At 39.4% G+C, this 25,642-nt stretch overlaps 2 protein-coding genes, 1 long non-coding RNA gene and 1 other non-coding gene across 8 annotated transcripts in view; 3 read left to right on the forward strand and 1 right to left on the reverse strand.

Moving 5' to 3' along the window:
- TMPO (thymopoietin) overlaps positions 1-4,676 on the forward strand; it is a 34,245-nt gene extending 29,569 nt beyond the window's left edge. For 2 of the 3 annotated variants that reach the window (XM_070410872.1, XM_070410871.1), the window contains 3 exons: positions 317-427; positions 1,668-1,756; positions 2,483-4,676. In XM_070410872.1, coding sequence (XP_070266973.1) covers positions 317-427; positions 1,668-1,756; positions 2,483-2,768 — 486 coding nt within the window. In that variant the 3' untranslated portion in view covers positions 2,769-4,676. The remainder of the gene's footprint in view (positions 1-316; positions 428-1,667; positions 1,757-2,482) is intronic. The other variant, XM_070410873.1, reaches the window with a different exon arrangement.
- The window catches only part of LOC139007439 (uncharacterized), a 36,682-nt gene extending 20,257 nt beyond the window's left edge, over positions 1-16,425 (reverse strand). Inside the window, exons 1-2 of the long non-coding RNA XR_011470853.1 lie at positions 16,296-16,425; positions 14,499-14,616 (exon numbers count right to left, since the gene is read on the reverse strand). This is a non-coding gene — a long non-coding RNA (uncharacterized lncRNA). The remainder of the gene's footprint in view (positions 1-14,498; positions 14,617-16,295) is intronic.
- Positions 16,426-16,578: 153 nt separating this feature from the next.
- On the forward strand, positions 16,579-23,259 carry SLC25A3 (solute carrier family 25 member 3). Of its 3 annotated transcripts, none has more exons than XM_070410876.1 (8): positions 16,579-16,680; positions 16,917-17,077; positions 18,302-18,426; positions 20,281-20,460; positions 21,282-21,463; positions 22,122-22,294; positions 22,728-22,838; positions 22,920-23,259. In XM_070410876.1, exons 2-8 carry the CDS (start codon positions 16,921-16,923, stop codon positions 23,078-23,080), a joined length of 1,089 nt encoding a protein of 362 aa, XP_070266977.1. In that variant the 5' UTR covers positions 16,579-16,680; positions 16,917-16,920; the 3' UTR covers positions 23,081-23,259. The 3 variants fall into 3 exon arrangements, with proteins under 3 accessions (XP_070266977.1, XP_070266979.1, XP_070266978.1); XM_070410878.1 differs by lacking the exon at positions 18,302-18,426 and adding an exon at positions 18,602-18,723; XM_070410877.1 differs by having other exon boundaries at positions 16,662-16,680; positions 16,921-17,077.
- Positions 21,804-22,051, forward strand: LOC139007912 (small nucleolar RNA SNORA53). The gene has a single exon (XR_011471039.1). It is a non-coding gene; the product is annotated as a small nucleolar RNA SNORA53 (small nucleolar RNA).
- Positions 23,260-25,642: the final 2,383 nt, after the last annotated feature.

A 25,642-nucleotide genomic window follows, 5' to 3' on the forward strand; every position in this document is an offset into this window, starting at 1 on the left:
AAACATGTGTTAAACTTATTCCCCACATAATTCTAAATTTAAAATTTTCAATATGGCCAATTTACATATGTATAAATTTTAAATCATTGCTCAAGAATCCAAAGTATTAAAAGGATACTTTTTTGCTAAAATATTTAAAGCGTGATAAGGTTTCATATGTGAGAACCACTGAATATATTCATTTCTGGGTCCTTTTGCCTAAATTTTTATTAAGGGAAAGTTCTAATAATATAGAAATAAAATATATTTTTCTTTTTTTCACATGTCTTTGTTATGTTTGGATAATTCTGAGTCTGAATAATTTGAATCTTGGCAGGTTGTCAATAGGGTGACTGGAAATTTCAAGCATGCAGCTCCTATTCTGCCAATCACTGAATTCTCAGACATACCCAGAAGAACACCAAAGAAACCATTGACAAGAGCTGAAGTAAATGAATAAAATTTAGATCGATGTTATCATTGATCTTTTAAAGAGGAAATACTTATATTTGTTTTTTAGAAGTGGGAGGGAGCAGAGCTTTATTGAGTGGGGGGTGTGTGTGTGTGTGTGTGTGCACGCGCACATATATTTTTAAAGACATCGGCTAGTGACAATAAAAAGTAACCAATGTAATATGACGTGCTAATACTATCCTCTTGCTACTACTGTGTGCCTCTTAACTTACAGTTTTCAAGGGAGTGGTCATTTGTGTGCTGCTTATAACATGTTCTCTTCGTTATGGATGAGAGTTGAAAGTATAACTGGGCAATACGGGAGGCTATACGTTCTTTCACTGAAAGATCAAATAATGGGACTTTAAAATGACTTTGTATGATGCTTCATTTGATTAACTCCTGTATAATTAAGCTTTAAAGTACTAACTGCATGATGCATTATAGTTTTAATGAATTTTTACCAAAGGTTATTTTGATCGGGGCATAAAGGCAAGCAAGCAAAACAATCAGGTTGTTGAAAAGTATACATCTTGCGTTTTTTTAAGTTAGGAAGATCAGATTGACTGCTTTAAAACACATACTAAAATTTGTTAAAGGTCCATATTAATTTGATATCTTCTATATTTGATCATTTATTACAAAGTATTTTTTTAAAATATGTTTTTGTTGATTTTTTTTTAAGAAAGAGGAAGGGAGAGAGGGAGAGAGAAACATTGATGAGAAAGAAACATTGATTACCTGCCTCCTGCAGGCCCCCTACTGGGGATTGAGCCTCAAAACCCTGGCATGTGCCCTGACCAGGAATCAAACTGGCAACTTCTAGGTTCATGGGACTACGCTCAACCAACTGAGCCACTCCAGTCGGGCATATTACGAAGTTTTTAATGGAGGAAAAAACAATGTACTCTTAATGTTAATGAAAAGCATGGGAAATCCAGTGGGGGAACTTATACTGCCATATTAGCTTCACTGAATTTTTTGTTTCTTTTACTTTAACTTGTTAATTTTTAATGTGTGGCTATCCCCCTTCCCCCCAATTATCACATTAACATCTTAAATTTGAAGAAATTTGGAAATATGTGGATACTTAAGTGATAATGAATTTAGAAATAGCGGTTAAAAGCTAGGATAGATTTAAGTGCATTCTCTTCTTTGAAACTTCCATTTAAAATATATTTTCATTGTTGCACATTTACACTAATTTTTAACCTTGGTTGTTTGTTTCTTATTAGGTGGGAGAAAAAACAGAGGAAAGAAGAATAGAAAGGGATATTCTTAAGGAAATGTTTCCCTTTGAAGCATCTACACCAACAGGAATTAGGTATTCAGATACATTGAAACAAGTATTAGTGTATTCTATGGGGGCATTTTTATTTATTCACTTATTTATTCCCACCTTTTTTTAGATATAATGGACACATAAAATTATATACATTTAGGGTATACAACATTATTTGATACACATAAATGGGAATTTTAATTTGTCATTCTTCACAAAAAGTTAACTATACTTGTGTTCTCAGAATTAAACTGTTCTTTGGGAAGATTTCTAAGCTATCAGTTCATATTCTGGAAAATTGAGTCAGTTTCAAAATTAACTTTGTTAAACTGAAGGATTATAAAGAAATAATTTACCTATTTTTAAAGAAGGAAATCATTGTTTTCACAGAGAGATTCTGTTTTCTGATTGAAAAGACTATATTTAGATATCTGTTGAATTGTTTCCTGACTGAAGGAATCACAACCAAACTACCTTATTTCTTTCCTCTTATCTCCTAAATATGTTAGCTCTGAAAAGACTTTAAGAAGGCAAGTTTAGTGAATATTTATCAATGTTCTGAATATTATTTTTTAATAAAAGATAATGTATCTTTTAAATGGAAAATGTATAGAAGTTTTAAGTAGCTTGACCTGTTTATATGTGACATTTACCTACTGTTAAGGAATGCATTTGGAATAAGGAGTGGTAATGATATTTTATATTACTTATGTAACTCATGACTTTATCTAAAATTTATTTTTTTCTTTGTCCTTTTATTCCCAACAGTGCTAGTTGTCGCAGACCAATCAAAGGGGCTGCAGGGCGGCCATTAGAATTCAGTGATTTCAGGATGGAGGAATCTTTTTCATCGAAATATATTCCTAAGTATATTCCTTTGGCAGATGTCAAGCCAGAAAAGACAAAAAAGGGACACTCTATTCCCATGTGGATAAAAATTTTGCTGTTTGTTGTTGTGGCCATTTTTTTGTTTTTGGTCTATCAAGCTATGGAAACCAACCAAGTAAATCCATTCTCTGGTTTTTATCTTGGCAACTCTAAAAATCACAACTGAATGATATCTCTTTGGCACACTCAACTTGGTCTCCTATTTTTAATAACTGTATAAAAAAAATTGTGTACACTTCTTGACGCAAGAGCTAAATATAATGTGATTCACCTCAAATGTAGTATTCCATTGAAAAGTAAGCAATATATAAATGGACTTCATTTAAATGTTTTGGACTTTGGACTAGTAGGAGATCACTTCGTGCCATACAAATAATCTTTTTTAGCTCTGGAACTTTTTTGTAGACTTTATTTTTTTAATGTGGGCATCTTATTTCATTTTTGAGAAAAATGTATATTGTTTCTGTGTTTCAAGAAGGGCGAAATGTATAATGTGAAGCTACACATTTAAATACTTTGAATTCTTACAGAAAAGATTTAAGAATTATTCTCTGCTGAATAAAAACTTTAGAGATATGTGAAACATGAAATTTGGTAAGAGAAAAAGTAACTTGGAGTTGTACTTTTGTAACAGCAACGAAGTTTAATGGTGTTTATGGGGAAAAATACGGCAATAATCTCTTCAGTAACTTTTATTACTAGTAATGCTATTAGTGTAGCCCTGTTGTACTCACTTTTTAAAAAATTTCTAGTATCATGAATGTCCTACTTCAGTAAGACCCATTTAAATACAGTTGAATTTTAGCAGTAATCTTTTAGTGCTAAAGATTCCTATATGTATATGTTTTAGAAAACTGCTAACTGGCTATCCATGTTTTTAAAAGCTGTTTAGCTAGCTAGAAGGCTATAATTGGGAACCTGTATTTTTTATTTACAGCTAAAAATATTGTCAATCCAGTTTGCTACCAAATATTTTTTAATAAATAAGTGTGTGTCTATTTAGAAGTTAGAAACTTTACACACTGGTCTTTGTTTCCATTTGAATTCCTTATTGCATTGTCTTCTGTTACTAAAAACAAATTTTGCCAAGTTTTTTTGCCCAGTTTCCCAACATAATTTGATTTTAAAATGCAGAAAGTATTACCTTTTAAATTACATAAACTTTTCTTGGATACACAGTAGTTACATGAATTTGTGAACTCTGAATATGAGGTGGGCATTATGATTTTTGTGTACTCTTGAAGTGGTTAACTTTATCTTGTGGTTGATGTATTTTTTTTAGCTAAAACTTACCTCATGTATAACTTGGTTAATTAATTGAAATTTCAACAGAATCAAGTAAAACAAAAAATTTAAACTTACTCATTTGAGTTACTAATTTTACAGTCTTTGCCATAAGCACACTAAAAATGTAAGTTATTTTTAAATGCCATCTGAAATAAAAAGATACTTTTGCAAAAGGGAAAATGCTAAAGGTGTATATTTAGACCAGCAAACAATTTTTATTTGAATTAGCCCTTTTCTGATATTTAGCTTTTAGATATTTTGTAGACATTTTTCACTTGGCAGTTTATCAGAAATGTTTATAGGCCCAAGGGAGTAAGAAACATATAGGTCAGAAATGCTTGCCTCTTTGAGTAAAAGTGTTTCTTTGAGATGAGCCACACAGGGGGCACGTTTTACTCAACTTTCCTGCGTAAGATAATAGCAGTCTACTTTCACTTTCTTTGTTTTTAAACTTTGTTTCCCATTTTGTTTTCGATCTTTTGTTTATAATTAGAAATTGTGAGAAGCTGCATTTACTGTTTAAAAATGTGGGATGATAAATCAGACTTAATATGTATGTAAGATCAATTTTCTAATAGGAAAGGTGTGGTCCAAAATAGCAAAAGTAGGACCAGATAAAAGTCTTCCCCCCCCTCTCCCCCCATGTGTATTTGGTCTTTTGTGTGTGTCTGTTTTACTCCATTAGAATTAATGTGTCCTTGATGTAAACGCAAAGCATTTCTTCCCGATTAAACTGTAGATGTAGACTTTACAATATAATTCAACAATAAAAAATAGTTAACCTGTAGTTTTGTCATTGCAATAAATGCTTTTTAGATTGCACAAATTACAAAATGTCCTGATAACATTTCTTATGTGATATTTATGGATTGTTGCATTTTAGTTCTCATTTTCAGTCAGCTCCTTTATGTTTTGTTCTAATCATTGTAGTAATTGGGTCCTTGTTTATTCATAGGTAAGTAGTATGTAGCCATTATGTGTACTTGGAGAATGACAGGGAAGCTTACAGAGGCACCTCTCTCTCTCTCTACAATGTAGAAACTACTTCTTTTCAGTCATCTTCCTCCACCCTTTCCCAGCTTTACTGTCTTAATACTTTTCTGAGGCATCATGACAGTTAGTCTTTTTTTTTTTTAATATATCTTTATTGATTTCAGAGAGGAAGAGAGATAGAAACATCAATGATGAGAGAGAATCATTGATTGGCTGCCTCCTGCACGCCCCACCCTGGGGATCGAGCCCGCAACCTGGGCATGTGCCCTTGGCCGGAATCGAACCCGGGACCCATCAGTCTGTAGGCCGACGCTCTACTCACTGAGCAAAACCGGCTAGGGCAATGGTTGGCACTCATTAGTCAGCAGAGCCAAATATCAACAGTACAACAATTGAAATTTCTTTTGAGAGCCAAATTTTTAAAACTTAAACTATATAGGTAGGTACATTGTTATTAACTTAATTAGGGTATTCTTAAGGCTTAGGAAGAGCCACACTCAAGGGGCCAAAGAGCCGCAGTTTGCCGACCACTGGGCTAGGGCATGACAGTCTTGCTCTGAGAATAAGCAAAGATGTTGTTATGGTATATTTATCATGGAGCTGTGTTCACAAGGATCGAAGTGCCTTTATCTCTTCTTCATTCATGTGTTCCCCAATTTATTTAAATTGGCATTTCTCATAGTAATATATATACTATAATTAGAAAGAAAATAGGCTTAAAAATTCCTAGAGGTTTGGAACTTAGAAGGACCACCAAAGTCATACAAAGAACAAGGCTTAAATAGAACTGGTGTAGAAAATGAATGAACATGCATGGTCTTTTAGATACCCTTATTTCCCAGCTGTGCCAACTTGGGCAAGTTTCTTAACCTCTCTGAGCATCATTCTCTCCTCATTTGTAATAAGAAAATACCTACTTCGGCCCTAGCTGGTTAGTGGATAGAGCGTCGGCCTGTGGACTGAAGGGTCCCGGGTTCAATTCCAGTCAGGGGCACATGCTTGATTTGCAGACTCGATCCCCATTTGGGGGTGGGCACGAGGCAGCTGATCAATGATTCTCATCATTGATGTTTCTATCTCTCCCTCTCCCTCTCTGAAAACAACAAAAATAACTGGCTAAAGCAAAGCATCTATTTAACCCCAGGGAAGGCTCCCTAGGAACCACAAAGAGAACCAGGAGTAAAGCTGTGGGTGGGGGCAGCACGGGGCCAGGTAGAGCTAGTGGGGGGCATAAGGAGGGGCCGTCCCACACCGCCTGCTCCCCTTCCAGGCCTGTAGCCATGAGCAAACAGCATCCAAGTTGCCCCCACTTCCAACGGTTGCAATTCCTGGTCCCCAAGTAAGAAGTGAACAAGAACTCAAGGAGCTAAGATTACCCGAGCCATTACAGCCCTGGGATGGGAGTACCCCTGCCTCACCAGAAGCACCACCAGGCAGGTGAACAGGAGATGAGGTGTAAAGCACCACAGGTCAACTGGCCACCAGAAGCCAAAGGTTTGGTTGGTTAGTGGGGGACCAAGGACAGGAAGCAAATCCTAGTGTGAAACTGGTCTGCAGTGGGGACCCTTTACCTCCACGAGGCAGCTCACAAAGTGGCAATTGCATTTCTGAACCAAAGATTGAGATACAGGTTTTGACAAAATAAATTTTTTGTCAATGTATTTGGGATGGCCTAAAGAGGTTTAAGAAATCATAATGTATTTTTATGTGAATGAATCAGTTCTATTACAAAAATAAAATTTTAAGAAATCAGAAAAAAGCTCTTCACTCGGGAACTCGTTCAACACGTGTGCTGTGGGTTCCTCTGGCACTTGCTGGACCTGGGTCTTGGGGGCGGGGCCTTCATAGGTTACCTTTCAGGTGCTAGGAGACAGGTAAACAAGAACAACACTTTATTTCAGAAAACACTGAGAGCCATGAAGAAAACAGGTGGAGGTTATGTGATTAGGGAGTGACAGGAATTATATTGGTTTTCTATTGCTATTACTTCAAGCCGAGGGGCCTACACCACAAAGTGTGATCACAGGTGGAGGGGGTCAGAAACCTGAGGCGGGCCCCAGCTGGTTGCTCAGTGGTTAGAGTGTTGGCCCATGCACAGAAGGGGTGTGTGCAGGAGGCAACAAATCGATGTGTCGCTCTCTTGTCCATATTTCTCTCCCCCTCCTTCCCACTCTAAAAATGGAAAAAATATCGAGTGAGGATTAAAGAAAATAAGGGATAATATATTGAAAATAATGGAACAGCAATTTTATCTCTGTCAGAGAAGGTAGTCATAAATCTGAAAAAAGGCACCTGGCCAGCATGGCTCATTGTTGACCAATGAACCAGGAGGTCATGGTTCGATTCCTTGTCAGGGCACATGCCCTGGTTGTGGTGTTGATCCCCAGTGTGAGATGTGCAGGAGGCAGCTGATCAATGATTCTCTTATCATTGATGTTTCTCTCCCTCACCCTTCCTCTCTGAAATCAATAAAAATACACTTTTAAAAAATAAATGAAGAATGAACTAAATAAGTAAGGAGAGAGGAAAGCACTTCCTTACAGTACAATAGTAATGTAGAACTGGTGGAGTTAGAAAATCATCATTTGGCAATTATCACAATAGATTAGGGCAATAATCATTGACAGATATGAAAATTAGTGGGTGAAAGTTTGTTGTAGTCTCAAAGCATCACCCCACATATTACTTATTAATTAGAGATGAGAAACAGTAAGTTACCATGAGGAAGCCTGACAACCCTACCTTGATTAAGTGATCCAAGTCCACCTCACCAGTAATAGGACAAGTCAACATCACATGCCTTCTGATATGATACTCCAAAAAGAACAAAGAATCACTTCTGTGATATTCCTGCCCTAAATGATTAATTTAAATCTAATCATGAGAAAACATCAGACAAATTCAAATTATGTAACATTCTCCAACATATCTGTCTTCAAAAATGTGAAGGCCATGAATGACAAAGAACTGTTCCAGACTGAAGAAGCTTAAAGAGACATGAATATTAAATGCAATGTGCTTCTGTCTGGATACTGGACTAGAAGAAAAATAATTGTTTTTTATTTTATTTTTCTTTTAAAGTAATTCTGTTTTCTGATTTGTTTTTTTGTTATAAATGACATTGGGAAATTTGGATAGGATCTATGAATTGGATAGTAGTAGTATATCAATGTTCATGTCCAGATTTTGTTGGTTGTCCTCTGTCTTTTAGGAAATACACACTTAAGTGTGTAGAAGTAACTAGGCACCCTGTAGATTCAGGAAAAATATGTGTATACAAGGGTATATATGTATGTGTGTATGTGTAATCTATCCATAATATAAATATATTATATATGCGCATGTCTATATATGTGTCTGAAAACTGATGGGAGACAATGATGAAGCACATGTGGCAGAGTGTTAACAATCGGGGAATCTGACTGAAGGGTCTATAGACGTTCTTTGCACTATTCTTGCATCTTTTCTATAAATGTAAAATTACTTCAGATTTTTACAAAGTAAATAAACAATACCAAAAACATAAAAAATAAAATACTGAAAAGTTTCCCCCAAAGATAAAAGCTAATTTCCATGGGAGTAAAGGAGATTCCTGGGAAGAGAATGAAGGGAGGCCAAAGACAGAACTTTGGACATATCCACAGTACCCTAAACTAGGTGTCCAATATAAATTAAGTAATTTAAAAACATAACCTAGCTATTATATTACTTTTTAAGATTATTATACTAAGATAGACACTCATTTGTCCTACACATATTCACACAATATACTACATTAAATGTTTTAACAGTTGAAACATGCCTGATTTTTTTCAGTTACCCTTGAATCCATTGTGTTAAGGCAATATCTCAAATGTTTCAATCTTAAAAAATGTGATGTTACCTTGTTCTTATTTTTTTCAATAATATTAAGAGTGAATGGTATTCCAAAAACTTTTAAGTTGTCTAGATCAACAATTTTCAAACAGTGTGCTGTGGCACACTGGTGTGCTGCAAGAATTTTTAAAACATGCAATACCTGACTATTTAGTCAGGGGCACTGACCTCTTTTCCCTTAGATTGTCAAATAAAATAATGACAACGGCCAACACAACAATAGCCGTCTGATGTGAATGAGTTAAAAAATCTATTTTTTGATGTTCCACAGAATTTTAGTAATTAGTTTATGTGTGTCTCGAGATGAAAAAGGCTGAAAATCTATAGTCTGGATTCCTATTACATAGAGCAGTTTTAATATACATATATTGACAAATAGGCAAGTAGGAATGATGCTTAGATACTTTCTGAAAGATTGGACCTAATTGGGAGATTGTTTTAGAAAAACAGTGACTACGAGTAGCCAATAGGACTAGGTCAGTGGTCGGCAAACTGTGGCTCTCGAGCCACATGCGGCTCTTTGGCCCCTTGAGTATGGCGCTTCCACAAAATACCGACTTCTGCACACGAGCCACGAAGTTTCAATCGCACTGTACATGCGTGCCCGCACGTGGTGTTTTGTGGAAGAGCCACACTCAAGGGGACAAAGAGCCGCATGTGGCTCGCAAGCCTCAGTTTGCCGACCACTGGACTAGGTCATGGCAAAAGAAGGTATAAGAAGTTCTGAATGTTTAAGACTGAAGCTTTTCCACATAACTCAGAGATTAATTCATGTAATGAAAGTTATGAAAACAGGAACACATAAAAACAAGCCGGGTTAGGTACAATTTGTTTGAAAGACAGTAGTAATATTGGAACACATACTATTCATGTGCAAGAACACAGTATAAAGAATCCCAGTGTCCACCAATGTATGATGAACAGATAGCAACTTAGTTCTAAGAGTAATTACATTTCCATTTACACAGACTTCAGGTGTTTATCATGTTTTTAAAAAAATAGAAAATTAGTTCCTAAGCTTCAACCCATACCACTTAACAATGAAATGAATAATAGTAATAATCTTTTTCATTTAATTCAGACATCAAATCTGATCATTCAAACACCCAGGAACAAGTTATGCTGACCCATAAGCTGCCCTAGATAAATCAATTAGGTTGTTGACAAAATTCTAATTTTTATTTTCTCCTACTCTATCATTTAAATGAAGGATGATTTAAATATTTTTCAAAGTTGACATTCTTGAAATCAAGAGGAAAAATACTGTTTCTTTTCCACAATGATTCAAGTCACCAGAAATTATAGAAAATTTAAGTGATTGCTAGTGTTATATAGGTTAATTGTAATTGTGTAACAGCAATGTGTAGTTTCAGAAGAATCAAGTCCGTCAATGTAACTAACATTTGAAGAGATTGCTCTCTAAAGCAGTGGTTCTCAACCTTCCTAATGCCGTGACCCTTTAGTACAGTTCCTCATGTTGTGGTTACCCCCAACCATAAAATTATTTTCTGCTAATTCATAAAATTATGAAGTTGCTACTTCATAACTGTAATTTTGCTACTATTATGAATCGTAATATAAATATCTGATATGCAGGATGTATTTTCATTGTTACAAACTGAACATAATTAAAGCATAGTGATTAATCACAAAAACAATATGTAATTATATATGTGTTTTCCGATGGTCTTAGGCGACCCCTGTGAAAGGGTCGTTCGACCCCCAAAGGGATTGAGACCCACAGGTTGAGAATCGCTGCTCTAAAGGATATGTTTGATTCCCTAAAGATGGTCCTTCTCAATGGGCTGCCTTCCAAGTTTAGAGATATCATTGCAGAACACAAATATTTTCCTGAGGTTCCATTATGTTTGCAAATTTTAATTTCATTTAGGGCTGACTGCAATTGTGCTCATTTGTGAGAAGGCCCCTTAATACCTACGGCAAAAATATCACACAAGTGGTATGAGTTTGAACTACGACAAAACTGCAGTACATTTCAGTTCATGATGACCCAGGACATAAACAGAAACTTAGTGTTAGGTATCTTCTGTCCCATGTCTCTAAGGATGGACGGAACTATTTCTACTCCTTTTAATAAAACTTAATCCCTTTATTTTATTTTCATCACTTTTTCATTCATTTCTCCCTAAAATGTCCTGTATGGGCCCCTCCTTGGCTTACTTCTTTTCTATAACATTTCTAGAGCCAAAGCAGCCTTGCCTAGTCTCTCCCTTGTTGCTTCTTCTATCCCAAGACCTTCCTTGTTTCACTGTCCTCAGCTTTAATAAATGTACTCTCAAAATACATAAACAACAATAACAAAAACAACAACAAAGTTCCTGTATGTTACACTCTTGGTGTACACCACAGCCTAGCACCTTGCTCTTGCACTTGATCAAACCACATCAGCAAGGATCCTTTCTAGTAACTAAGCACTTTGTATCAATGGCAAACCTGGTAATTCAGGATATTGTCTCAGTTTACAGATAGGAAACTCGTGGCAGGCTCATTCCACCGGCTCATGTTTATCTTTGAATTCCCTAGAGCATCAGTTCCTAAACCTGGCTGTCTATAAGAATCACCTCGGGATCTTTAAAAATGGCAGATTCCAACACTCCTCTTCAGACTTAGTAAGTATAATCTTTTGAGGCCTGAGAACATCTGTGTTTCAAAAAACTCCCCAGTGCTTTTATGAGGAACCAGATTTGGGAGCCTCTAATCTGTGATGAACAGGCCTCATTTAAAAGCTGTCAGGGTGATGGATTGTAGCCATTGAGTGACCAAAGTTGCCACATGTATGTGTACCTTCAATGTGGACTATTTTAGGGTCTGTCACATCTAGGTAGCCTCTCTCCTCTCTGGGCCAAACCAGATTTTATTATTTTAATTGAAGAAAGAAGGAAATTTCTAGATGTGAAGAAAGACTGGGTAAAATAATCCACCTGCCATTTATCCTAGATAATAAAATCCTAATATGCAAATTGACCAGTCTCTATGACATGCACTGACCACCAGGGGGCAGACGCTCAACACAGGAGCTGCCCCTTGGTAGGGGGAGCGCCACTGAGCCAGAAGCTGGGCTCACTGCTGGTGAGCGCAGCAGCGGTGGGGCACTAAGTCGGCAGGTGGACATCCCCCGAGGGGTCCTGGAGTGCGAGAGGGCGCAGGCCTGGCTGAGGGGCCCTTCTCCACCTCCCCAGTGCATGAATGTTGTGCACTGGACCTCTAGTTTCCTATAAAATACAGTGTCCCTGAATATTCATGTGTAACTTTCAGAGTTTAAATCCCCTGCACAAATATGGGTGACTTTGAGAGTCTGAATGTGAGCCTCAGAGCTGGGTCTGCTTATTGGGATGCACTTTGGTAGAGGGGTTGCCCCTAATCTTATAGCCAAGGTACTCTAGGCTCAACCTAGGATACCCTTCCAAAGAAAATGGGGGTGGTTTGACCTTGTAAAACTTTCCAGAATAAAATTATGGCCCCAAGGTGAAGTCCATTTTATTTATTTTAGATACAAAGAGACAAATTTCTCCTTACTCTATTTATAGAGACATGCAAAAAAAAAAAAAACAAGCCCTAACCGGTTTGGCTCAGTGGATAGAGCATTGGCCTGTGGACTGAAGGGTCCCGGGTTCGATTCCGGTCAAGGGCATGTACCTTGGTTGCAGGCAACATCCCCAGTGGGGGGTGTGCAGGAGGCAGCTGATCGATGTTTCTCTCACTCTCATCGATGTTTCTGACTCTCTATCCCTCTCCCTTCCTCTCTGTAAAAAAATCAATAAAACATATTTAAAAAAAAAGAAAAGTAAACAAAGCCCTGGCTGGTTTGGCTCAGTGGATAGAGTTTGGGCCTGTGGACTGAAGAGTCCCAGGTTCAATTCCGGTCAAGGGCATAGGCCTGGGTTGCAGGCTTGATCCCCATCAATGATTCTCTCTCATCACTGATGCTTCTATCTGTCTCTCTCTCCTTTCCTCTCTGAAATCAATAAAGATATATTTATTTTAAAAAGCAAACAAGATTTCTAATAAAAAGAAAAGACAACAACTAAGTGACGTTATTCTTTTTTATTCAGGGCAGGTATGAAAAGGGACTTTAGTCTCCTTTCCATAATTTATTATATCCCTCCATTACATGGCTGTGGTAGGAATTATTTAAGGATTTTCTTGTGATTCCCCATGTAAGGGATAATCCTAAATGCAAACTTGACCGCTAGCTCTAAGTTTACAAATGCTTGTTGGAAAGTTCCACTCGGATGTTCTATCTTTCTAGCATCTCAAATTCTGTTTATCTCCACAATACAGTTCTGGGTGAAGATTGGCCACAGGGGAAATTTGTGTAAGATTTCAAAGGCGGAAGTGAAGCAGCAAGTATTACATTCTAAAGGTTAGTATAGGCCCTAACCGGTTTGGCTCAATGGATAGAGCATCAGTTCGCAGACTGAAGAGTCCCAGATTCCATTCTGGTCAAGGGCATGTACCTTGGTTGTGGGCTTGATCCCCAGTAGGGGGCATGCAGAAGGCAGCTAACTGATTGATGTTTCTCTCTCATCGATTTTCTAACTCTCTATCCTGCTCCCTTCCTCTCTGTAAAATCAATAAAATATATTAAAAGAAATCCTGTTAGGACTTCACTGAAAATAAAGTAAAATAAAAATAAAGGTTAGTATAGGACATGAGGTGCTATGGCAGCTCATGCACATCGTTGCTAATCTGCTGGCTCACCTTGGAGTGGGGCAGTGGCCAGGTGTGGAGCTCTTTCAGCAACTGCTGGACCTTCTTCAGTGTCTCTGAGTCTTGGGCCAGATGCCTGTGTAGCACCATGCCTCCTGCATCATCAATGCAGGTGGTAAAGACAGATGGCACAGTCTAGTTTATGCTCAGGGGGTCCAGTTTGTCTTAGTGGGTTCCATTTTGTCCCTGCTTGTCCCCACTTCATGTCCAGTTTTCCTGCCTTGACTGTAAAGCCCTATCAATTACAGCAATTTTAGGTCCAACCCCAGGCACAGAGGCAACTTTGCCAGCTCCCACAATTTCATAAGGTCTAATCCCTAAAATAAATATCTTATTGCATATGACTCATACTGGTTTTGCTCTTCTCTGGTCAAACTCTAAAACAGAAATAATTCCAGGAGAGCCAAATGTTAATAATGGGTTCTCTGAATTTGATTGGATTTAAAGGCACTGATGACCAGTTGTCAATGTGACACTGGTTGTCCATGGCATGCATCAGCCAAAACAGTTCCTTAATATCGCACTTGTGGACACCTGTAATTGGTAGCTAAAGAATCGAGGTTTTTGGTGACTAAGTAGATGCTTCCATAGCGTATTTAAGTGAAAATAAGACATACAGTGGAGTTGGTTGGTTACTCCTAATTATGCCTAAATGGGGGAAAGGGAATGATAAGCTTAGGGCTTTAAAGTCTCAGTTCAAGATGAAATAAAGGACCAGAAAGTTTATATGACTGCCTTCCAGTATCTGCAAGGCTGTAATTTCTAAAAACCAAACCCCAAATCTAATCCTGAATGCAACTGAATTCCCAATCTTGTAGGTCTCATGTTAAAGGTAGAGAATTTAATTTCTTTCATTTTTTGAGGAGCAGTGAGCCTCTGAACACCGCAATGGGAACAGATGAGCAGATTCAGATGATTCTGATATCACAAACCCCTAAATTCTGCTGAGCCTCCTTTGCCAGTAGAAATAGCCCTTCCTCCCTTGCTGAGGAGCCTAGATTCTCCTTACCTGTAAAATCTGTAATGGCCTCCCCTGATTTGGTTGCCTTGCAGGGTCTGCCGATCCTCCTCAAGGTCAATTCATTGACAACACCTCCCATTGCTTCTAGTACCCATGGCAGGAGATCCTAGAAGGTAAGAAGACTCTCTCCTTGAACAAACTTTAGTTAGGCTCTTCTGAGCCCTCTTCCCACTAGGCCTGCTATTGGGCATGTCCTTCAAGATCCCAAGTGTAACAAGAATTCTGTCAAGTCAGTTTAGTTGATAGTTGATAAAATTCTTCACCCCCAAATGGTATCTGATTACCTTGGCTTGCCTTCAGCAAGAACCCTATTAGACCAATTTAGCAAGAATTACCCTACTCTCTCTCTTAGTAACTTCTCATCCACTCACCCCCTCCCCAACCTGGCTCCTTAGCTAAAAATACTCACTTTTAGAAATCATCTTACTGAGTTCGCATGAACTCTGCAAGATAGGCATTATTCCCATCCAGCTCCAGCTACATAATCTGCACAGGGCCCATTCCAAAAAATGCAGGATCTCCTGTTTGCTAAAGAGAAAACCACAGGCCCAAAATGGCATCAGTCATGCTTAAAGCCCAATGTATCAGACCTAGATTTAATGCCTGACTTAACTGCAGTTTCAACCTCTCCAAGAAATATAATCTTAATCAACCCATCTGGACTTTCTGGTCAATCAACAGTAAGGTATTTCTGTACCATGGGCCCTTTCTATCTCCTCCCTGCCACCCCCAACACCCCCCCCCCCCCCCCCCACACACACCATAGAAAGAAGAGGCAATCAGCTGATTAAAACCCTTGCCTTTTCCTCTATCCCAAAAGAGGATATCTGGGTCTAAAAAGAATTCTTTCTTTTCTTTTGTTGATAGTTCCCTTGCTCATCCTTCTTCCTATACAAACCCTCCATTTTGTATTGCCCTTCAGGGCACTCTTCTAGTTGCTAGATGGGATGTTGCCCGAATCATGAATGGCTTAACAGCCAATTATATCTTCAAATTTACTTGGTTGCATCCTGTGTTGTTTTTTTTTAACATGTTCATAAATTATTAAGAGTTTCAAATGGTGGCAACATGGCATTAAACCAAGCACAGGGTCCTGTGTAAACTGCATAAGGTAGAGTCTAGGATGATTATCAGTCAGGTGTCAGGCAGTCTGGATGATGGCTGTTAGGCGGATGTCAGGTCCTGGGCCCTGAGTCCTTTTCAGGGGGTCATCAGAGACCTGGTTATGTCCAGATACATGGACTGTAAAGTTCAAAAGTTCAAGTTCCCAGGCTCGTTGGAACAAGAATTGAATGGGTTTCTCGTGCCTCTCAACCTTCATAATGTTACCTTTAGCGGCTTGGTTAAAGGGACTCCATATTTTCACTCTTTCCTCAGAGGTTTGACCTCAACTAAACTCCCCCTTCATTAAAGTAGGTCCTTCTCTGTTAAACTGAATCTAATGAAGATTTTCTAAATTTATTCAACGCACAAAAATCTGCTGCCAGCCACTTTCACCCTAGCTCATCTCTGGACCCTCAGGGCTTACACGGCATGTGTTGAATGTTTTAATGTTACATAAAATACTGTGATGAAGCAGCAAGCTGTTTTGTCTACCTTTAGAATTCTTGCTGCACATTTCCCTTTAAAATCCTCTTCTAAAGTCTTGCAGACATTTCTACTTGTCACGTCAATGGAAGTCACACAAAATACTGCAGGGACATTCTAACCGCAACACCCGAAATGATTCGCAACAAGCATTCCGTGTTTGTTTGTTTTTTAAGCCTCTATTATACCGGGACTCACTTAAATGGAAAAGAACGGAAGCCCCAGCGTCAAGGAGAGACTCTTCAAGGTGAAGGGACACGGAGGAGGAGGTCACGAGCACAACTCCCACACCACTCAAAAGCCGGCCCCGCTCGCGCGCCTGCGCAGCACGAATCCTCTTGCGCAGAAGCCGGACCGGAAGGGCTGGGGCCGGTGGGGCGGGGATAGGGTTGCTAGGAGAACGCGATGACGTTACTGCCGCGGCGCTCTTCTCCGCCAATGGGTGTCGCCTGACTGTAGTGACTGGCTGCGTACGTCACACTGACGTTGTGCGAAGGACACTCATCTAAGGGCTCGGAGGACGTTCGGCCTCTGTGAGCCGCTGCGTTTCCGCGGAGCGCCGGTGTGTTCGCCATCTTAAGGAGTGAGTCTGGTCCGGCCTTCCGCGCGGCAGGTGCGGGGTGGCGGGGCGCGGCGAGCGGCGCCCCTGGGGGATGATGTTTTGGCGGTAGGCCCGGCCGACCTCCTCTTTTGGGGAGGCGGCCGTGACCTCCTCAAGGGCGCGGAGGCGGGAAAACCAAGGCCCAGGCTGCCGGTGCCTTGGGTCGGCCTGACGGCGCCCTTTGCCTTTCCTCTGACCTCCCGCCCCTCCTGCCCTAGGAAGATGTTCTCGTCAGTGGCGCACCTGGCGCGGGCGAACCCCTTCAACGCGCCCCACCTGCAGCTAGTGTACGATGGCCTCGCGGGTCCCTCCAGCAGCCCCGCCGGGCCCCCGGGCCCGCCCCGCCGCTCCCGCAGCCTGGCAGCCGCCGCGGTGGAAGGTGAGCGCAGGCCCTGCCCCGCTACGCTCGTTATGCCCACTCGGGGTCTGCGGGGCCTCGTTGCCCTGCGGGGGGCCTGGAGGGCAGGAAAGGACGTGCCCGCCCGCCGCCCCGCAGGACGGCGCTCGGGTGCTCGCGGGAGGATGTCAGCCCGCTCCTCGCAGGCCGGGTGTCGGAGCCTTGGCCCTCCCTCCAGTCAAGGGCGTGGGAGGCCGAGGCCCGGCTCGCTCCGTGACCTCCGCGTCCTCGAGGTAGCAGAGGAGAGAGGCCTTGACTAGCCCCTTATCTCCGCCGTAAGTCCGCTGGGTCAGCATCGGGTAAAGTCTCCTTCCTAACCCCTGGCCATCTGCAGGTCCGACGGTATTACCTGCTCTTTGATCTGGCCTTAATTTCCTTCTGCAAAGCACTCCCTCCTCCGTTAGGTGTTGGCCCAGGATAGTGTGGGATAACGGGGTCTCTCTCAATGCGGCTGGTGGAGGCGGCGAGGAGCAGCCTCAGATATCTGGGCCGTAGAAAGGACGTCATTGGTATAGGATCCCTTAGGTCTTATTTCTGGGGATTCTTGGGGGTTAGACGCCATTAAATGAATTGTGTGAGACCTGAAAACGAACTTGTAACTCCAGCACGGCGACATCGTACCTGTAAAATCTCAGGTCTGTTTTTCTTAAATCGGTATGTGTTTCTGTTGCTGAGCCTTTAGTGTGGGTAGGAAACCCTCTCCCTAGCATTCCGTCCTTCCATTTCGGAAGGGAAAGCTAGCGCCCTAGCGCCCTTGGCGTAGTCCATGGGCTGGAGGGCAGGAATGGATGTTTCCCCAGCTGTGTGCGCTGTGGGAATCCAGTGGGGGTGGGACTGGTCAGTGGCTGGGGTCAACCTAGGATTTGGCAAGCGGAGTGCTCCTTCCGAGTTTGATTTGTACTCTGAAGTGCGTTCTTACCAGCGATTAATGGTTGGAAGTTTGATTTTAATCATTAATGTAGGAAACTTTTTTTCCCTCACAGATGGGATCTTCATCATCTTTTGGTGATTGTTTTAATTGTGACGGTGAATTTCTTGTTACTCGAGCTAGGTGGAAACTCACCTTGCAACTTAATTGTAAACAGGTGGCCAGAGCTATTCAGTTGCGATAGTACAATTATTTCACAGGGAAACAGTTCTCTTCATTCCCATGGCCTTCGTCATCTGAAGAAATACTTACTTGATTTTTTTTTTTTCCCCAATCAGAGGAGTATAGCTGTGACTATGGATCTGGCAGATTCTTTATCCTTTGTGGAATTGGAGGAATTATTAGCTGTGGCACAACACATACAGCATTGGTTCCTCTAGATCTGGTTAAATGCAGAATGCAGGTTTGTTTTGCATGTGGGACTGAATAAAGCATATTGTTGGCGCATGGCTAAGTTGTAAGATGTAGTCATCTACTAACAAGCTGTGTGGGAACCTAACTGTCCAGGAGGTAAGTTGAGAACCAGTAATAACATGAGTTTTATACTAAAATGCATGGTGTGTCTTGTCTTATTACAGAGTACAGTTGTGAATATGGCTCCATGAAGTTTTATGCACTGTGTGGCTTTGGTGGGGTCTTAAGTTGTGGTATCACACACACCGCCGTCGTTCCTCTGGATTTAGTGAAATGCCGTATGCAGGTTTGTATTGGGATAACAATGTTAAAAGCTTTCATGTGGGACTTAATTCCAAATAATCTTAAAGGACTTCACAAATGAGAAGAATTTGAATACAGGAGAACTGCTAGAAACTTTAGTAGGAAACCAAACCTGAATTTCTTTGTTTTAATTAGCATTTTAAATCCAAGAAATGCCTCTTTTAAAATAAAGAATGTGGGTAGATTGTTGGATCTTAGACTCTGGCTGTCAATGTTTTTTTGCTGTTGGGCTCATTTCTGGCTAGAGTGCCTCTTCAAGACCTGCTGGTTCTTTATGTTCCAAGTAGTCATTTTATAAGCAGTTACATGTCAGAGTGGGTAATCATTCTTTGTATTATGTGAAGTAACTTTACATCTCTTAATTGATAAGATTAAGGCAGACAGTGCTATGTAGATTTAAAAATGTATTTTAAGCTTTTTATATATTCACTTACATAAAAGGTTTTTAAGTAATTAGAATATCTTGATTAGAATTATTGAAGCAAAAATAATCAAACCTTAAAAATTTATTTGTTCCAAACAGGATTAGAAGTCTACTTACCTAAAAGAGAAAGGAAGTGAAATATTAGCAGGGAGAGGAAGGTGATGTATACCGGCCCTTGTAGTACTGGCAGAAATAGTGAGATAAGATAACCCCCCCACCACTTAGTTAATAGAATAGATATGAAATATACCTTCTCTAATACTTTTTATGCATGTCTCTTGAAGTGAGTTGAGGTCAGAAGACAGATACTCATTATGTTGATGTACCTTTTTAACTTGTATTTAGTTTGATTGTATTAAGTTCACAAAACTTTGACTTTATAGTGTAATCTACTTAATGGGCTAGCCTATATCAGAGATATACAGGCAAGACCCTTCATGAGCAAAAAGATTATGAGTTGCTGAAAAGCTCAGGTGGTGGTTAGCATTTTTAGCAATAAAGTATTTTTTATTTAAGGTATGTACATTGTCTTTTTAGACAATGCTATTGCACACTTAATAGACAACAGTATAGTGTAAACATAACTCTTATGCACTGGGAAACCAAGAAATGTGTGTGACTTGCTTTATTGTGATATTATCTTTATTGTAGTGGTCTGGAACTGAACCTGCAATATCTCTAAGGCATGCCTGTAGAGTTATCTGTTATTTAGACAGTAGTTTTGAAACTAAATCTTTAAAATGGTAGAGTTGGGTGGTGAGAACTCTCTTAGAGTCAGTTTTGTTATGTATTTTTGTATTGTAGACATTTTACCCTCTGAACTAACCCTCCAAGACTTAAGTCTAACTGAAAGAAAGATAAACCTCATTGAACACCAAGCATGTCAAACTCGCGGCTTGTGGGTCTCGAATTTGACATGCTTGATGTACACATTTACAAAGATAATTATAGATAATAAGCTGTTACCATGTGGTGAGCTTATGTTGTTCTACCTTTTGTGTAGTTGCTGAAGTTTATTTTAGAACCAAATGGGAAGAAAAACTAATAAGAAAATTAAGTATTTATGAGAAATGTTAGCTCTTTGGTACATTTTTTTTCTTTTTGTTTTAAATATAGGTGGACCCCCAGAAGTATAAAGGCATATTTAATGGATTCTCAGTTACACTTAAAGAGGATGGTGTTCGTGGTTTGGCTAAAGGATGGGCTCCAACTTTCATTGGCTACTCTATGCAGGGGCTCTGCAAATTTGGCTTTTATGAAGTCTTCAAAGTCTTTTATAGCAACATTCTTGGAGAGGTATGTAAGTTAACTTTGCAATTGAAAGTCCTGAGCTTTTAACTTAAAGTTTGAAACCAAAAAGGATCTTAGATTTTTGTCTGACCCACCTCATTTTAGAACTGAGGAAATGGTCTCAGAAATGGTAAGCAACATGTTTTGAATCATAAGTCTGTTCTAGCAACAAGATGAAAAAAAATATATATATATCATTATATTTCAGTGCTCTTTTTATTATACACCGCTGCTTTCCAAAAAGTTGGATTTTGAGTTTATGTCAAGAGTTTATTAAGGGAATTTACACACTAAGCATGTCTTGGGTGGCAGCAAGACAAGGCATGGATATCCTACCACATGGTAGGCACTAAGGAGTTATTTAGGATTGGGAGAGATGGTTGGGAGACTTGCATGTGACCTGCCCCAGATAAAGGGAAAATGCCTTACATGCTTGCTTGTGGCAGGGCAACGGAACCCACACATCTGGGGTGTAAGGAACAGGTCCATCAGGCAGTCTTTGGGTGAATTTTCAGGAAGCAATCTCTGTTCTGGATCTAGAATGAGGTTCCAGCAGTAGTCACTCATGGCACAGTCTCTCCTCCACAGATTCTTTAGTGTAGTTCAGGGATCAGCCATTCTTGGTACCTAGATGTTAAAGCTATTCACATTGCACTGTGGTTGAAGTTTTGAGAGGTAAACATATTCAGTCTCATATCATGTGTATTATCCATGTACTGTATAATAGAGAAACACTTAAAATGTCTGAAATTTAACTGTTTCCTAGAACTTTCCCTTAAAGTAAAATTGAAAATAGCCAATTCACTTCCCTCGTGTTTTTCAATTAGGAAAACACCTATCTCTGGCGCACATCACTGTATTTGGCCGCCTCTGCCAGTGCTGAATTCTTTGCTGACATTGCCCTGGCTCCTATGGAAGCTGCTAAGGTTCGAATTCAAACCCAACCAGGTTATGCCAACACTCTAAGGGATGCAGCTCCCAAAATGTATAAGGAAGAAGGCTTAAATGCGTAAGTAAACATTTCCCTCAATTTATAGTATAAGGTACTCATTTGAGGGAACTGCATTGGTTAGCATTAAGCCTACCAGACTTTAAAAATTTTTTGTTTAATGTTCATCCCCTCAACCCCTTTACATAGAACATAAACTCCAGGGGCAAGAATAAGTTGATAACATGGTTTGAGCCCTGAATTAAGAATTTTCTCTAAAGTAGGGAGGGAGGGACCATTTGTCAATCTACAAGTGACTTGATATTTGACATAAACATTAACTGTTAATTTTTGGGGAGACTTTGTTTAGAATTCTTGTCATCTGTATTCACAGTTAAGAATTTGCATATGGTCAGGCCACAACATGCTTCCTTAGATCCACCTTTGTGGATGCCAATCTTGAACTGAGTTCTACTTGTAAACTTTACTGTTTCTTGTAGTTCCAGTCAAGAAACATCCAGCAACTTTTTGGTTGTACAGTCGAAGGTGCTTGAGTCATTGGCATGTGAGATAAATATACCTGCATGTTAGTCTTAGGTTCTGATACAAATGGCATGCCATTGTGCTGCCATTTTTGTACTATCAGGACTTGACTGGTGTGCGGACACTTCTGTTAATGATGGAAATTGTGCTAGATAAATATATGCAACTGACTAAAATAAGTCCTGTGATTTCCTAGATTCTACAAGGGGGTTGCTCCTCTGTGGATGAGACAGATACCATACACCATGATGAAGTTCGCCTGCTTTGAACGTACTGTTGAAGCATTGTACAAGTTTGTGGTTCCTAAGCCCCGAAGTGAATGTACCAAGGGAGAGCAGCTGGTTGTAACATTTGTGGCAGGTTACATAGGTATGAATTACTTAGATCACGCTTGTCCGAAATGAAAGACAGAGTTATTTTCATTACTGACCTCTTGTGAAAAAATACTCTAAAGAAGCTATCTTCCCATAGCATTTCATATGACCTTCAGGATTCATTGTTTGCATGGTTAAGCTTGGGAATACATTGATTTGATTGCTCTCCTATTTGTTTTTTGTTTGTTTTGTTTAGAACAGATTTAAAAATACAAAGAAAGTGTTGATTAAAAGCTGAATATAAAAACTTTTGAAAGATTGGGTAGATCACTTTATAACCTTTCTTGTCAGTCTTACTCTAATTCTGATTTGTTCTTAAGAACCACAAAATTTTATTACTTAGTCATGTCAGTATTGTTGGCTGTGGTGTGGTTTTTTTTTTTTCTTAACTGACACCATATTGAATCATATTTCTTGACTTTTTTCAGCTGGAGTCTTCTGTGCAATTGTTTCTCACCCTGCTGATTCTGTAGTGTCTGTGTTGAATAAAGAGAAGGGTAGCACTGCTACTCAGGTCCTCCAGAGACTTGGATTTAAAGGTAGGATTGTTCTTCCTCTAAAGAAAGAATAACACTTTGGGGTATATTCCATTTTTCACTCATATTTCATTTTTTAACCAGGTGTGTGGAAGGGACTCTTTGCCCGTATCATCATGATCGGCACTCTGACTGCACTACAGTGGTTCATCTATGACTCCGTGAAGGTCTACTTCAGGCTCCCTCGCCCTCCACCACCTGAGATGCCAGAGTCTCTGAAGAAGAAGCTTGGATTAACTGAATAGATAGATCGATGCACATATGGACTGAATCTGCTTTTGGTCAGTGTTGACGGAAGTGCTAAAGGAACTTTTATATATTTGACAGTGTAGGAAATCGTCTATTCCTGATATAATTATTGTAGTACTCTTGCTTAAGGCATGAGTTTCAAATTTGCTGTTGAAATAAATCCAATTGGTCATGATTTGTGTGTGACTTGATAATTATTTTTAAAACTATAGTTTTTAAAGATTTAATCCTAAAATGGAAAGAATTAGTATAAAACTTAGAGAAAAATGCAAACTAACCACTGTTGGTTCAGTCCTCTGATCCCTACTAGCTAGCTGGTTTGGCTCTGGATAGAGCATTGGCCTGAGAACTGAAGGGTCCCGGGTTCAATTCTGGTCAAGGGCACATGCCTGGGTGTGGGCTTGATCCCCACTAGGGGCATACAGGAGGCAGTCGATCAATGATTCTCTTCACTGATGTTTTTATCCCTCTTCCTTCTCTCTGAAATCATAAAAATATTGGCTCTGGCTGGGTAGCTCAGTTGGTTAGAGCATTGTCCAGATACACCAAGGTTGCAGGTTCAATCCCCAGTCAAGGCACATACAAGATAGCCAATCAGTGCATAAATAAGTGGACCAACAAATTGATGTTTCTCTCTAAAAGTCAATTAAAAAAAAAAAACAGCCTGAGTTTTGCTAAATTATGCATATGTAGTAACATGTAAAATAAAATTGGACTGAAAAAGAAGTAACAGCTTAAATCTCCATTTTGTGAAAACTTCATGAAGTGTTTTGAGCATACAGTGGGGCCTTGACTTAAGAGTTTAATTCGTTCCGTGACGGAGCTCGTAACTCAAATTACTCCTATGTCAAATCATTAAAGTGAACGAGTGAGACACATGATGCTGGGCTGATGTGGCGTTCACTGTGACATTCGCTGCGCCAACTAGTGGTGGGGTATCTGAAGCTGGCTCATAACCCGAATTTTAGCTCGCAACTCAAAGCAAAAAATTGGCCGAGAGACGGCTGGTATCTCGAAAAACTCATTAGTCGGGACACTTGTAAGTCAAGGCCCCACTGTATTTCAAAGTGAGTTTAACATTTCCATGATAACTTTTTGGGATAGAAATGCCCATATGTCCATGAAATTTGGTGCATGGCAGTCTTGCTGCTAAATTAGAGTTATACACTGTTTCTTTAGCATAAGGCTATATAACTGTTCATGTAATTTTTATCATTTATGAGATAAATCACAATTGTTAAAAATTTCAGATACCATATGATGAAGGAACAAACTCCAAACTTCAAGGAATCTAGCTCAAAAGTGCTATGCCTCTCCTGATATATCAAATAATAATGTGGTAGCTTAAGTCGGCTCCTCGTAACAGTTCTTACCTCAGATATTACTGAATCATTTATCCCTTAAAAGGCAGCCCTGCCTTCACATTTTTAGCAATGGTCATAGGAGTCTATGAGGTGTACCTTCATCATTGATAGAGTTTATGAACCTTTGGGTTATTACAATGTGACTTGAGTTCCCTAGAAAGCAACAGTTCCAAAGTTTTTCATGAGTTTCTATGGACTAATGTGCCATGCATGCAACAGTCACTTAATAAATGCTGGCTATGCTGAATGAAAACACAAGACATACTGTAATTCTTATCTGATACTGTGATTTGATGTACAAGTCTGCTGGCTTTCTTTGTGGAATGTGGTATATATGAGATTTGAAAATGTAGGATAATTCATGTGAAGGACAGTATTATTTGAAGACCCATGAATCAACCCCAGGGGGTTGTATTAAGCAAGATTAAAACTATTAAAAAATCATTAACATTAAAATATAATGTGACCCACTTTTATGAATAAACAATGATTTACTGATTATATTGACGATGAAGCTTTCACTGATATTAGTGCAGGGAAATTTCACAGCTGAGGATGACTCCCTCATAAGAGACCATATATATTATTGAAATAAGTAATTTTACATCATCTGTTAGGGAACATAAAGTTTTTCATCCTGTATTTGCCATGGAAGCTATGTGACTTGAAGACAAAATCATGACCATGAGCTTAGTGACATCCAGATTTTAGGGTTCCTTCTCAGCATGGCTATCAAATTATAGATTTGTGAGTCATTATTTCAATGAGTAGAACTAGCACCAAATAAGATGAGTGCCTTGTTTATTTGGCACTGATAGAAACAAATCTTCATAAATGAATTTTCAGATAAATTTGTATTTTAAATGCTGAAAATTGTTTTTTCATGTCTAAAATGCATTATTGTATCATAAGATAATTCCATGGAGCATAATTTACACTTCATTTGGTATCATTATGAACAGTCAAGGGCACCTGCTGGGTTGTGGACTCAATCCCCAGTAGGGGTGATGCAGGAGGCAGCTGATCAATGATTCTTTCTCACCATTGATGTTCCTATTCCTCTCCCTCATTTCTGAAATCAATAAAAATATATTAAAAAAATAAATATGGCCGAAACCGGTTTGGCTCAGTGGATGGAGCGTCGGCCTGCGGACTGAGGGGTCCCGGGTTCGATTCCGGTCAAGGGCATGTACC

This window comes from Myotis yumanensis, unplaced genomic scaffold (assembly GCF_028538775.1).
Source record: "Myotis yumanensis isolate MYYU_CA2020_CCGP unplaced genomic scaffold, mMyoYum1.0.hap1 SCAF_3, whole genome shotgun sequence".
NCBI classification, from domain to species: Eukaryota; Metazoa; Chordata; class Mammalia; order Chiroptera; family Vespertilionidae; genus Myotis; species Myotis yumanensis.